This window comes from Argiope bruennichi, chromosome 5, assembly GCF_947563725.1.
Source record: "Argiope bruennichi chromosome 5, qqArgBrue1.1, whole genome shotgun sequence".
NCBI lineage: Eukaryota > Metazoa > Arthropoda > Arachnida > Araneae > Araneidae > Argiope > Argiope bruennichi.
Window position 1 is genome coordinate 14,104,989 of NC_079155.1, and position 15,441 is coordinate 14,120,429.

At 25.4% G+C, this 15,441-nt stretch overlaps 1 protein-coding gene across 1 annotated transcript; it reads right to left on the reverse strand.

Moving 5' to 3' along the window:
- Positions 1 to 260: 260 nt before the first annotated feature.
- On the reverse strand, positions 261 to 14,495 carry LOC129969455 (ester hydrolase C11orf54 homolog). Its single transcript, XM_056084031.1, has 9 exons — positions 14,316 to 14,495; positions 13,291 to 13,389; positions 9,868 to 9,941; positions 8,383 to 8,484; positions 8,057 to 8,122; positions 7,088 to 7,177; positions 6,279 to 6,425; positions 5,327 to 5,440; positions 261 to 1,267 (listed from the first exon to the last, which is right to left on the reverse strand). Exons 1-9 carry the CDS (start codon positions 14,371 to 14,373, stop codon positions 1,094 to 1,096), a joined length of 924 nt encoding a protein of 307 aa, XP_055940006.1. The 5' UTR covers positions 14,374 to 14,495; the 3' UTR covers positions 261 to 1,093.
- Positions 14,496 to 15,441: the final 946 nt, after the last annotated feature.

Genomic DNA, 15,441 nt, shown 5'->3' on the forward strand with positions numbered 1-15,441 from the left:
TTCAGACAAATATATTCTTCGACATTTCAACATTCTGCATTTTGTAGATATTAAACAGATACTTTTTTATAATATAAACAACTAGAACTAAATATACAGCTCTTGAAAATATTTTGTTGGTAAATCTAGAAATTTAAATTAATAAAATATTTTGCTAATTGTAAGATTTAAGTATGAACAGCATTCAAAACTTCACTATTACATTAAAGAAAGACTGATGTGTTTAAAAATAATGACATTTAAAAAATTTCATATAACAATTTCTTATTCAAGAAATTTTATTGATATATTTCTTTAAAAAAATAAACATGTATAAATTTTAAAATTTTATGACAACAATTATAACAGCATATTTTAATAAATTGATTTTCATTTAAATCAATAAATACAAAAAAAAATCATTACAAAAATAAAGCTTTTTATCTCAACACAAAGCACAGAGAAATAGGAGAGTGTGATAGGAAATAGTGAGGAAAGGATGCTATATTGGAATTTTTTTTAATGATAGTCATGGAATGGATTATTCAAACAAATGAATGAGAAGCAAAACTTGCTTAAGATTTCAGTCTGTTGATCATAAAAATAAAGAATAAAATCTACTCCAATCTGTTGAAAAAGCTGAAAATCTCCTTACATTGATGACTAAATAGTAATTTTAAATTAGCAATGCATAAAAAAATTACGTTTGCTCCTAAATTTCGTAATTGTCAAAACATGATAAAAAATTAGAAAAATGACGATAGCAATTGCAAAAATTTTTACATCGTTGTCATGGCAATAAGCATCCTCTCCTGCTGTGATGACGTAGTCCGGTTAGTTCAATTGCGGGAAGTTAGTGGCGCTGCTGTCTATGGGAAGTTACCATTAGAGTCTATGAGAGTGAGACTTCTGTTTCTCCTTCTCTGTGCACAAAACATACAAGTAACAAAATGGTTTCCATTCTTTTTTCTTTTTCATTCTTTATAATAAGACTTACAGAAAAATAATACCTGTAAAGAGCATTTTCTAATAAAAATTGTTTCTCTGAAGCAATTGAATAAAAAATTATTACATTTAAAAGTAAAATGTGATAAAGATTTTGCAAACATGAGCTTCAATCTTTTCCAAAATCAGTAACTTCATAAGGCTGATCAATTCTATACAAAGTTTCAGCAAGACTGAAATAACCTTCATATTCAACATCCTCAGGAGTAGTATCCTCATGATAATGGCCACCAACACCATGGTCACTGAAGCAATGAGTGTGTTCCACTCGCAAATTCAATCCCTGTTTAACAGAATATTAAGAATTAATGTATATTAAAAATATATGCATCTCTTAAAACAATGAAATAAACCAATTATTTCATCAATAAAGCGCAATAACTTTCCAGAATACCCACCCATTAAAATCTCAATTTGCACATTCTTTCAAGGATAATGGTCAAACTTTGACTAAACTCTTGTGGAAGACAATTTTTAATTCACTTACATTCATGAAAATGGCATCAGACAATAAACTGTGTACAAGGTGTACATCATTGGCAGCCTAAAATATCTCGTAAATCCATTGTATTGCCCGAGGTGACATTTTTTTCTGCTATGTAATAATTGATAAAGTGAAAATAAAGCATATTATACATTAAAATGTAATTAATAAATAATCTTCTGTTGCTCCCTTGTACTAATTTTTTTTTCTATTTCCGAAATTGCTTATTTGGGCTAAGAAAGTCAAATAATGGGCATCTCATGATGATTTTTTTTATTCACATTTCAAAGGGTTAAGTAAAAAAATTCAAAATTTTATTAAGAACTTTATTTTCCTTAATACAGAAGTAGCACACCTAAAAGTTTACAAATCAACAATGCTATATAAATAGATACTAAAAATCAATAATAAACATAAGTTTCCTTTCAACGTATAAAATTTATTAATATACTAAATTTTGCAAATGATATAAAAATTTATCAGTAATCTAATGTTATTTTCTGATATTGTATAAAAGTATTAAAAACTTTCTTGAGAATTCTTTAGAGAGCGAAAAAGACAAAAAGCATTGTTTTACAGCTTGTTTGCTATGTGGCAAAATGTGCAATCATTTTATTTCAGATACAATAAGTAGTGTTGTTTATTGAGCTTACAAACTCATAGTTTAGCATTATTTACCCAAATATTATGTAATGCTATACTGTTTCTCCCTAACTTGGCAGTAATGTATATTCTAGGTATGCCGAATCACAGTCATTATGAGGGGAACTGGGTTACTTTAAAGTATAAAGTTACTAGAAATGCAGATAGCTGACGAAACTTTATCTCACAAATTTTTCGACAAATAGTAAATATTTATTAATTTTATTATATTATCATTTTAAATCAGATAATTAATTTTTTCCTTACTTTCATTATTTTGTTCAACATTATTGATACATTATTTTAATAAATCATTAAAGTTATTTCATTTCGTTTCATCGTTTTTCAATATTCAGTAAAGCGTAGTTCGGCTAATGTTTTTCGAGAAGATATCTGTATTATCGTTCACATCTTTTAAAACTTTATCCACTGTTGGGCTCTCATTTCTATGAAAAAATGAATGGAAATTTTTTTGTCAAATACAGGATAATGTAAAATCGTCATATTTTATAAGACTTGAATGTTTACCTACTGAGCCTAGTCGCTTCTTTCCAGAGGTACTTAAAGGACTGGATGCCTTTATTTCTTTTTTTAAACAGAAAACTGTTCTTTGCGAAACACCTGTAAGATGTGAAACTTTATCGACGATTTGACTGATAAAATCTTGAAGGATTTTCTTCTCGGAGTCAAGAATAAACATTTAATATGTTTCTGAGTGCTTCATTTTTTGTTGGTTTCACTCATCTTGAAGGTACCTATACTGCAGTTGGTGATAATATTTTTTCAGACATTTTAGAAGTGAATAGAAATGACGAATTGAATAAATATTCAACAATCAAAACTAATAACTACTAATGTGATTAACAGGATCAAAAATATCAGCTGGTAAAAAAGCGAGAATAAAAAAGTATGAGTAATGATAATATAGATTGCAAAGCGAATGAAGCAAAGTTGGCGGAAACATACAAGAAAATCATAAAAAATATTTGACCATGAAGACCGGTTCTAGCCAAAGTGAAATTCATCGTGTCATTCTTTTGGTTTTATTCGTTCGCTTTATTTACAAAATACTTAACAGATAAGAACTTCTAACTTGAAAAATTTTTTTAAATGAATACTGATAAAAAAAAAAAAGGATTTCTGTAATTTATAATATTTGATAAATTTCTGCGCATTTTAGCTATTTTAAAGTCAAAATTGATGGGGAACTCTTTCCCAATGTGGAGCGTCACATTTTCTGTCTTTTACAATACTGCCAAGTTAGGGTGAAATAGAGTATAAATAAATATCAACATTACTTTCTTTTGCAGTAATTTCAATACTTGCATAAACAAATAGAGAAGAAGTTGCTGAATTTTTTTTTTTGGGGGGGGGGGGAATCTTCATTTTGTTTCAAATCATTTGCAAAATTATCATCAAATCAATTATATTTATTTTTATCTTAGTTATAAAAATGTTTTCATAAATTAATATTTTCTACTCATAATGTTTGATTTCAAATTTATAGAATCCCAAATGATTACAATGAATGATCAAATACTATATCATTATAAAAATGTTTTTCAAATGTGGGAAAGCAAAAATTATAACTTAAATATTGTTATTTTATTCTGTTATTGAATCTAAGAAATTAAGTGCATAGAATTTGAACTAAAATAAAGTTACAAAAAAAATCTTTCATGATCATGATTAAAAGTTATAATAATAATCTACTGAATCTGGATTCAACCTCAGTTCAGGAATGGTATTCGCATATAGAATTCAAAATGTGCACTGAAACATAGCCCAATTATCTCTTCAACCTCTTAAAATTTAGATAAGAAATTAGAAGGCCATCATTTTGAACCATAGATTTAAACTGTAATGAGAGAATATTATTCATCACTTGTGACTTGAATTCTATGAAGTTTTTTCTAAACATGTGTCATTTTTTTTTTTATGACAATATAAATAAATTTAAGAAATGAAAGTTTCTTGGCCCAATTCCTTAAAAATATTCACTGAAAGAGGGTCCGTAATTGACTTAACCTCAGAGTGTTTCAGTCTAAAAACTTATGTTTTCACAATTTCAAATCTATTTTTTTTTTTTTTTGAAAATTAATATTTTGACAACAGAATTGATTTCTTTAGTTTAAAAGTTGATATATGTATTGTTAAACTTTTAAATCATTATCTTTAATGGCACAAATTATCCTAATTTTATTCTGAGCTTCTGATTATGTGCATAGTTGTACTATTCACTGAATTAATAATATTTATTAAGTCAAGACCTTCATGCCAAACTGAAGTTTCAGTGTAATACAAACAAACGTTTGTTATAGTCATATTTCATAAATATGGCTCATCACAAATATAAATATATCAAAAATAATATACAATCCAACTTTTATTTTCTAACTTTTTGACAAAATTAATAACTATTCATATTTTTATTTTAAAATGCATGATGATAAAGGAAATACATATGGAATTTGATTTTTTAAAATAAAAGGCGAGAAAGCAAATGTCATTATATTAATTTAAATATGAAAAAAATATATTAAACAAAGAATTAAAAAAAAGTAAAAATAATCACAAGCATAAATTATTTACGAATGCAAAATCAGTATTGGTAATAAAAAAATTCCAATGTATGATACATAATGTAACTAAGAATAATAAAGCTACAAAACTAAAAAAAATAGTGTATTTTTCATTTATTGCTTTGCTGTAATTTAATTAATCATTTACAAGTTACATAACATTACATGATGTTTTATTTAACACTTTAGGGAAAAAAATTAAGCTATTTTTCTTTAAGCATAAAATATATTGCATTCATATCAAGCACACACACAAATCATGTGGTGTTTTGTACCAACTTTTCATATCTGCAATGATCATTACAAGTGGAAGGAGGAAAAAATTCCTTTTATAATGAAATAAAAAAAGAATAGAATTATTAAAATTACTTCATGAATATTAGAAAATATTTTAAATTTACATGTATAAGATAAGTTTTTGTACATTAAATAAGAAACATTAATCTTTGAGATAGAATTAAATGATCAGCAATCTTACATGCTTTTGTGATTTTTTTTATGCATTAGCTGGAAATATTTACATAGCATGCACAAATATGAAACACACTAACACAAAAAATTCTGATGTAAAAAAACATAATAACAAAAACAATATGGTAATAATTCATGAATAAATAAAAATATCAGAACTTACAGGATCAGACGATACAAAGACACTCAAGCATGATAAAGGAGCTGGCATGTTAAAAAATTTTAACCAATTGTTCACATCTTCAGTACTTTTCAAAGGAGTTTCAGAATAATCAGGCTAATGAGCAAAAATTTTAAAAAATGGTGTTAAATTTATACTTTAGAATAATTATTTTCAAATTTTAAAAGTTAAAAATGCAGCTTTGAAATTACTTTATGGATATATTTTCCACATTACCTTATAATATAAAATAAATTAATCCTGATTTCATTAAAAAAAGTTATCATCTGGAAGATAACATTCAAATTATAGTTGAAAATAAAGGAGAAGTCTAATTATATTAGTGGAAACAAAATATCCAATGAAAAATGTTTTTAAAAAATCACTTTATATAAGAAAAAATTGTTGCAATTTTTTGCTTTAATAACACAGAAAATTTAACAAAATTGTAATTAATGATCAGTACATGAATTAATAATGCACCTTTTCAGAATAAAATAATAACTGCAGCATAGCAAAAATGCATAATTAATCTGATTTGTAAGCTTTCATTTTTTTTCACCAGAATATTTTTTACAAAAATACAATTTATAAAATAAACGAATATAATAGAGAAATTTTTATTTCAGTAACATGAACAATATCATTATAATATTTAAATATATTTTAGCCAATTATCAGCAAACAGAAAGACAAATTTAAATCAAAATCATAAAATTTTACTATTTAGTACACTCATCTGCATAATCATTATAAAATCAACTACATTAATATACTGCTGAAAATTTATCTTTCACTTTTTTATAAGAAATATATAGTTTTTTTTTTTAAATATAAAACGATCAACTATTTTTAAATATAAAAATTAGTAAAACAGAAAGTTTTATAATAATAATCTAAATAAGTAATTGAAAATATGCCATCTGTATTTGTAATTCCCTAAATCTCAACTCACCATAATGTGAAGTTTGGCTTTTCCAGATTTTATTACAAAAACACCACCCACACCAACAGGACTTTCAAACATATTTGCAAGTGCCTCGCGCATAGTTGTAACAAAATTTGATGATCCCTTACGATTCTTAGCAACAACTTTTAAAACCTAGAAAAATGTCACTTAAATTATTACCATAGCCTTAATAATCACAATTTAAAAACAAATAAACTTTTCTGAACAAACCATTAAATTTGCTATATTTGTTAAATAAACAAAATCTCTTAAGAAACTAAAAAATAAAAAAACACAAGCAAAACTGATTTCTATTCACATAACAAGTGTTAAAGTTATTAAAAAATATTTAATATTAATAATATAAACATAAACGTCATTAATAAAAGAAAATCAATTACATATACTTTTATGAAAGTTGGAAGCAATTGTTAACATATTGACTATAACAAACACTAGATTAAAATAAGAAGGATTAGAGTTACATTTTCAAAATGCACAGTCTCAGCTTGAAATTAATTTTTTTTTTTTTAAAAAGAAAAGAAGGGGGTGGGGCTATATAAGCATGGAATGAAATATCATCATCATAAATAATTTTTCTTCAGAATAGTTTAAAAAACTAAAATAAATAAATAAAAGGAATGGCACTTAAAATGACATCATTACCCTTCAAATTTAAGCTCAGTGTCACAGGAACTTGCTTAAGAAATTTTATTTCCTAGTGATAAATATAATGATAATTTTTTATTCATATAATTTTTTTAAATATATATTTTGTACAACAGCAAAATATAAAATATTTTCAAAAAAAATACTTTTCCAGGCTTTCCTTGAGATATAAATAGGTTTCCTAATAGACAAAATTGAGTATTATCTTTTAACTTTACAAGCTCACATGCTCCATCCTAAAAAAAAGAGACCATTTGTAAATAAAACAACAATGTTTTACATATGATTAAGTAAAAGTTGAAAGATAAAATTTCTCTATAAAAACTTTAAAATTATGCAAATGAATATTTAAAAAAATAACATGTTAATTTTCTTTTACTAGTATTACTAAGAGTATAAAACGAATGAAAATTATCTATTCATAATAATAAAAAAAAGGCATTTTGCTTAATATATATATAAAGCAATGTCATACTTTTATGTCTCTTTCAATTTGATAAAGATACAATGGATACATGCTACAATTGAAACAACTATTATACTTCATTTTAAAATTCAAAAGACTGGTTAACAGATTTCTATAAAAAAAAGTAAAAAATTAAATTTATCTATAAAAATTTTTAAATGGCACAAAAGAATATGAAAAAAAATCTAACATATCAATTTCCTTTTTCAGTTATTATTTATCAAATTCTAAAATATTTTTAAGAGAAGAATCAGTTAAGCTTTACTGCCCTCAATATGAAATATACTAAATAAGAAATACATATATCTTTTGTGGAAAGTTTTAAATTACCTAAATTTAATTACATCCATAGGAGCTATCCTAATTAAGAACAATGGCATATCTAGTAGTTCATTTTTAAAAAAAGGTTCATTAATAAATTTATAATTGTTTAAAAAACTGCTGAAATTACAAAAATAAATAATAATTAAATTCTCACAAATAATAATTTTTAATAAAAAGTTATTGCATATTGTAAAACTGCACGTTATATAAATTTTATTTTACAATATGCTAAACATTTTATACTAAAATCTTAATGAATAGACTATTTTAAATTAGTAGTAAATCTTGAAATTTAATTTAGATGTAAATCTTGTAAATCACTTACCTTGTCTAATTTTGCTACATGAGTATTGATATTCTCATTTTCTCCTAATTTCAAGTTTGCCATCATCTAAAAAAATTAATTATTAATTTTTTTAGATGATAAATTATTGTAGATACATTATTATTCCACAAAAATATAAATAACTATTATTATGAATTTTAAAACATTCATTCAGCATGGAATTTTTTTAATATGTATATTCAAATGAAATATCTATTTATATGAACCAATCTTTAGAAAATAGAATGTATCAAGAAATATAGAATACAAATTCATAACACAATAAAATTTAGATTGGTCATATTCTTCATGAAGAATATTCATACTTCGCAATTAATTCCTATATGAGGCCTAGGCCCAGCACCAGGTCCAATAATGAAAGCATTTGGCATTCGAATATTTTTCGAAATTTCTCTGAAGTCATAAACCTGAAATATAATAATAATAAGCAAAATTTCTTTTAAATATCTTTTTAATATTCAGATTATTTTTAAAAGGTAAAAATAAAAACTATATCAATAAAAAAATTTTCTTTTTCAAGAAATCTATATTAAGTACTACTGCAGAAAAATAAATTTTCTCATTTAAAAAAAAAAGAATGAAAAAATTTAGTAAAAATGTTTTTAAAAAATGTCAAGTTTAATGACTAATCGTTCTGATGACCAGCTTTTTTCCTCTGATTACTGACAAAATTTTAAAGAGTTTAATCTTTAAGAAGGATTTTTTCCCCTTATTTCACCTACTTTGAAATTAATATCCGGAGAAAGAAATTTTTTAGTCACAATTTCAATATTGGCAAAATCATACACTCAAATGTTTTGATGGGTGAATTTGAATTTCATCATGACATTAAAAACACTATTAGAATGTTATTAAAAAAATTTTGAAAATTATTAAAAATGAAGAGAAACATTTTATGGAAATAATATCATATTAAAAAAAAAAGTTTTTTTTTTTTGTTTTTTTTTTAATTTTGAGAGAATTCAAAAATAATTTTTTTGAGATAATTTTCAGAAATATGAACATCAATTTCCATAGGCAAGTTATATCTGATTATGGTGATGATTAAGCTATTTTCATGCTTGATTAAACCTTCAGATTGATCCTACTTCTATTGTCTTCATTTTTTTCTCATAACTTTCTTTTTATTGATTATAGATTTAAATAATACTGTAACAATATTTTTAATAATATTTTCCAGTTTCATTCATAAGCTAAGCAAATTGTTGGATGAAAAGCAGTTATAAAGACCTTCAATAAAGCATTCTGAAATGTTTATGCAGCAATTTGTTTATAGTTGACTGTTGCCTTTCAATAATAAATAATGAAAATGATTTTTGTGTCATATTATTGTGTTATATATAAAGAGATAGTAATAAAATATAAAATGTTACAAAATATTTTTATTAATCTTCCAAAACTCTTTATGTTAGAGGACTGTGTTTGAAGTATCTACAAAATATTTATAATAGCTTTTAACAATAATCAAGGAATTCAGATAATCAAATTAATATTTTATACTTATTAATTTTTAAAATTTTATCAGTTTGGGAATGCTTTCTCTCCTCCAGGAATTCAGTAAACAAAAATATACATTGTAACTCTTTATCTTTATAATTCCAGCAACTTTGGTTTATTTTTTCATCAAAATTTTGTTTCGTAGATTATAAATTATGTAAATATACCTAACATAAAGTAAAATATTAATCATTAAATTTTTTTAAAAATTAAATAATATTTATTCATTTTCTAAAATTTTGGAGACTTTTCCTCTCCTTAATTGTAAAAAAATTATAAATACAATAGCTTACCTTATCTTTTTTAGCAAGTGGAACTAAATATTCTACACCTCCAACATCAGCTATACATGGATTTCCACAAAGGCCTATATTTATTTTTAAAAATTATGAATTATAAAAAGAAAATAATTTTCTAATATCTAAATACTGTTTCTAAAGTAATTTTATGATTTTAAACAGTCAAAAAAATATTTTTGGCCAAAATCATTTTCAGAATTTTTTAATGTCGAAAAAATTTATTTTAAAATAGGTCCTTATATGAAATTGGATAAATTAAAACTTGTTTTAACATATATATTCCTCATTTTTAATAAAAATTTATTGGAAGAAAAACATTTATACGAAAGGAAAAATATGCATTAAATGTGCCTTTCTGAGACCATTATATGTAATTTAAAAATAAGAACTTCTATTCAAGTACATCTTACAAACTGCATTTGCAAAAAAGGAAAAAAAAAAAAAAAAATTGAGTTAATATGAAAACTTTTATGAAAAGAAAGCAAATTCATACTTTTTGTTCACTTCAAGTCATATTTGAAGAAAAAAAAAATTAATATTAATAGACTGAAACTATATTTTCATTTATACATTTTATAATAAATAATATATTTATTTGTAAATATATTATAAAACTTTATTTATACATAATTTGTCTAAAAATATAAGCTATAAAAAATAAAATTAGAATTCAAAAATCAATTTTCAGTTCATACTCAGTTTAACTAAACAAATATTTTGACGTCTAAAATTCTGAAAAATGTAATAATAAATCTCAATATTTAATTTTAAAAATATATACAAAACAGTGAGTATTATTTTCTTTACCGAGACTTTCATAAATGTTAGAAAGCTTCTGCTTCCAGAATTTCAACTCAATTCCAACAATTACAATAGTATTGAACAGTAATACTACAGATATTATATATTCAAGTTTCAGAGTGAAAATAATTCAGAAAGGTAAAATAGTAGTTTAGTGCACCCCTTGTTTCAACAAGGATTCCAATAGCACAAAGTCACTAATCAAGATGGCCGACCACATAAACAATACTGTGAAACAAACAAATATAGTTACCCACCATTTTTACTAAAATTATGATATTTATTGATAATGATTGTTTTATCTAAAAACACTTCCTTTTGAACTTTTATGAGTTACAATTGCTGAATCTTCTTAGAATTCTGAAGTAACAACTTTTGCAAACCACTAGCACTAGCTTGAACTTTAGATAATAAAATTTGAAAATGTGATGCCTTTGGCATCTAAAAAAAGCACCAGGCAGAAATTCTTAACTAAACATACCTTATGGCTTCGCTAGTAGTGGCAGTGGAAGTCAAGTAGCTTTACTAGTAAACTGAACATAGGGATTTTTTCTTTTTTTAAATAACTCAAAAGTAATGGAATAAATTGGGCATAAGTGATGCCTTTGGCATCGGGCATAATTTTTTACCTTAAAAAATATCCTACAGAAGCAGGAGAGGGAACCTAATAGTTTCACTAGCTCATTAAGCTTGAGGATTCTGAGAACAACAAGAACAATACAAGCGAAATGAAAGCATCAGTTCCTTACTATTAGAGACTGATGCTTTTTTTAAGAGGACATTTAAAGGTATAACATTTATTCAGCTCAACTAATTCATTTGAACAAAGAATAATTTCCATTAAAAAAAAAAAAAAAACCTCTGCAAGGATGCAAATGTCATTTTGTCAAATGTCATACGGCACCATATATATTTTAAAATTTAGACATCAAATTCGCAAATACAACATCCCTCATAATATTTCTGATTATCCCAATCATCAGACATTGGAATACTGAAAACTCCCAGACTTATTATAGTCACGTGAAATCCACGAAAAAAACAACAAATCAACAATTCTTTTGAGCTGTTTTAGAATACCAAGATAATAAAGACATGATAAGATTAAAAAAGCTTGAGGGAATATTTTTAATTTTTTTTATTTTTTTTTCTGACAAAATTTGTAAAGAGATTATTTTAATTAGAATAACATAATTCAGTAAGAATTGCAAAAGGATAAATAAGTTTCAAAGTTTACTTTAAAATTAACATTGAATGTTTTCTCAGCAGTAATAATACTTTCAATTATAAAGCATAATTTAATTAAATTTTTGAAAGGATGTTTAATTTTCTATCATTTTTAATTTACATTTCTTATAAAATTGCTGTAGGAAAAAACTCAAAAGAAGAAGAAAAATTGTAAACAAACCAGTATTACAGTAACGAATAATAACTCATAAACAATATATTCAAAGCAAATGATAATTGTTATGCAATGCACAGATAACAATGTAAATGGAATTCTCTTCTGCATATAAATATGACTCAAAATAGATACTAAATATAGTAAAAGCATAAGGAGCTGAAACAAAGTTCAGTATGAAAAATTATTATATTCAATGCACTTGCATTTATTACTCTAATATACTAGTGAAAATGCCAATATTTTCAGATTTTTTACATTGTAGCTTTATTCTTGATTATATTATCTGTAATTAGGTTATGTGGTATTTTATGCTTTAAATATAACATTTTTATATTGGCACGTCTGTAAGAATCATTGGAATTCATGGCAGCAAAACATTTTCGGCTCGGAACTTGCCATTCAAAATGGTGGCTTCGATAACATTTTTCATCAATTCTTTTAATGACCAATCGTGTGCCATTGCATATTGTGGGTTAAAAAATTCCGAAGTAAAATAACCCCAAGATCCAACTTTCAGTCGTAAAAGGTGTGGTGACATGCTTGGCAAATCCAGTGAGTTCAAAAACTCTGTTGGATAGTTTATAGCTTCGTTAGAATCGCAAATTTATTATACCAAGTCACCTGACAATGACTGCTGTATCTTGAAGTTTAAATTGTCGACGTCCACATTTTTTTGCTGCCAAAATAGCTCTTTCTGCCATATATTGTGTGCGTACATCGGGAAATATGCGATCAATGAGGGTATTTTGCAAATGAACGATAGTGCAGAAATTAGTGGCCAATTTTATGCATCCAGTATTTTCATAGATAGCAACTTTTCAAGCCCTGATATCAAACAATTGGTCTGAGAATGTGTCAGCAGATGGATCTTGTAGAATTTGGAGGCACATATTCATTTTTAGCTGGACTTTATCCAACATTAAGTCACAGTGGCGATGATTTCAAGCAAGCGTTGATCTCATCATCATACGTTGAGCGTGGAATAGGGCACCCTAATTACCTAGCATTATGAAATATACTTTAAACCTATTCTCATACCTACCAAATACACATAAAAAATTTCATAAAAATCGTTCGAGCCGTTTCGGAGGAGTATGAACACAAACACCATGACACGAGATTTTTATATATTAGATATTAATATCTATCTCTTAAATAAATACTTCTATGATAATTGTTTCACTTTTTTATACAATTAATAAAAATATTACCTTCAGCAGCCAACATATATGGTTTCTCTCTTAAGTCAGGACAATTAACAACTTGCACATCAACATAGCTAAAAATTTCTGACAAGCCATCTTGTAAAACTAAGAATGTAAGAAATTTTTAAATTAATGAAATGTTTCATTTTTATGACTATTTTATTTAACAGAAATGTAATATAAGCAGCAATTTTTAGATTACTTTCTGCTGGTATAAATATAATATTGTTTTCTACTCACAATTTTCTATTTCACTAAGTTTTATATCACTGTATAAATATCCTTAATTTTATATATATTATAAGTTAATATATTATAACTTACTTTCATTGCAAATTGATAGTAATGGGAATAACACTGAGAAGTATGTCTTCCCAAAGCTCAGAAACTGTTTCAGAATTGCTGTTAGATCATGTATCTGACCAAACCTACTTGTCATGCACTCTTAATCAAATTAAATCTTCTATACAAATATAAAGTAGTATTTTTACATTCATATGCAAGAGATTTCACTCATTTCCATGCTTCACTACAATGCTCTATTGGTTGCACTTATTAGAGTTCTAGTAATGCAGTGTTCCAGCTGATGGAACACCCACAGAATCAAAACGGCGAGTATAATATTTATAAAGTCTAACTTTTTTTTGTTTATTTGAGTTTAAATTTAAAGGAAAGAGTACAACAAAGAATTAAGCATTTAACTTCACTGCACTATAAAATAGACGTGTCACTTTTGAGAACTTCAGCAGGAAATCGCAAATCTATTTGAGTTCTGATCTCCAATGAAAATGAGTAAATACATTTTCAAATAAATAACAATGTACCATGGATTTTAACTATGAATCAAACTGTTAGGTCAAATAAAAAATATTCACTGAAATTTAATAATAGCAAATTTGTGTGCAGTTATCGTAAAGTTAGGTTTCAAAAAAAAAAGTTTTATCTGAGATTTCATTTTAGTACTAGCATTGTAGGAGACAGTAAAATAAAGAAAATAAAAGGCACATTTAATAAGAAGGAATTGTACATGCCTATTGCAGCCTCATCTAATGAAGGTTGAAATAACTTATATTCTTCTATTTTATACATGGTAATATCATATGTTATACAAGAAAGGTTTTTATATTTTGACTTTCATTCAAAAGCTGCCTTCCAAAATAAACAAATGTTAATCCTATGTTCGAGAAATCATTGGTCCAAAGTCTGCTCATGTGATATATTCTCTTCAGTTCACTTTGCTCGAAAGTTCATCTGAGTGTTTGGAATTAATAAATCCAAAGATATTAATTCATAAACTTGCTACCAGTTTATAGACATTTCGATGATTTCATTAATAGTTTTTTTAGTTATAATTCAATTTTTTAGCAGCAGTTGTAAAGTAACATTCACACAAGAAACCACAGAGAAGCAGAAATTCTCTTTCACTGTATAATGAATTATTGAAGAAAAAACGATCAGAGAATCAATATTTTTTTCTATCTAGATATTTTTGAAAATTTTTTTAATGTTCATTTTTAGTTACCTCGCCCTTTTAGAAATCATTATATTTATTTACGAAAATAAAAACAAATAAATGAAAAAAAAATTATAAATATTTATATATTAAAATAATTCACTGCGGTCGAAGGTATTATGCGATCGTAACTGTGATTCTCATAGAAAACGTGCTTTGTTTTGTTGGGTAGAGTTAACCGGAGGACGTATTGGAGGATCAAGCTAGGTTCCAATTAGTGCCTGTAGACGGCGCCAGCAGTCTACAGCCATCTATAGGCGCTAACAAGAACTATCCCAATTGCAGGATTAGCTATAATAGGGGTTATAAGATTTGGCAAATAAGCACATTTGTGGCGAATAATGCCAATCTTTTTCATTTCCTATTACGCGATTTTGTTTTTTATTTTATTCCGCCAAAACTTGGAATCGTCAAACTGATTCGTTTCTTTTACTCTTTCTGAAACTTTACTCGTTTCTTTTACACTCTTTCAGAAATTCATCTGATAATTTTTTTATTTTAAATTGATTTTGATGTAAATAAATTCTTTATTATTATTAAAATGTATTTATTTATTAAGAATATTTTAAGTCATTTGTTAAAAATTATTATTTATTAAATAACTTATTGAAAATATAAATGTATTTATTTATTATTTTTTTTCA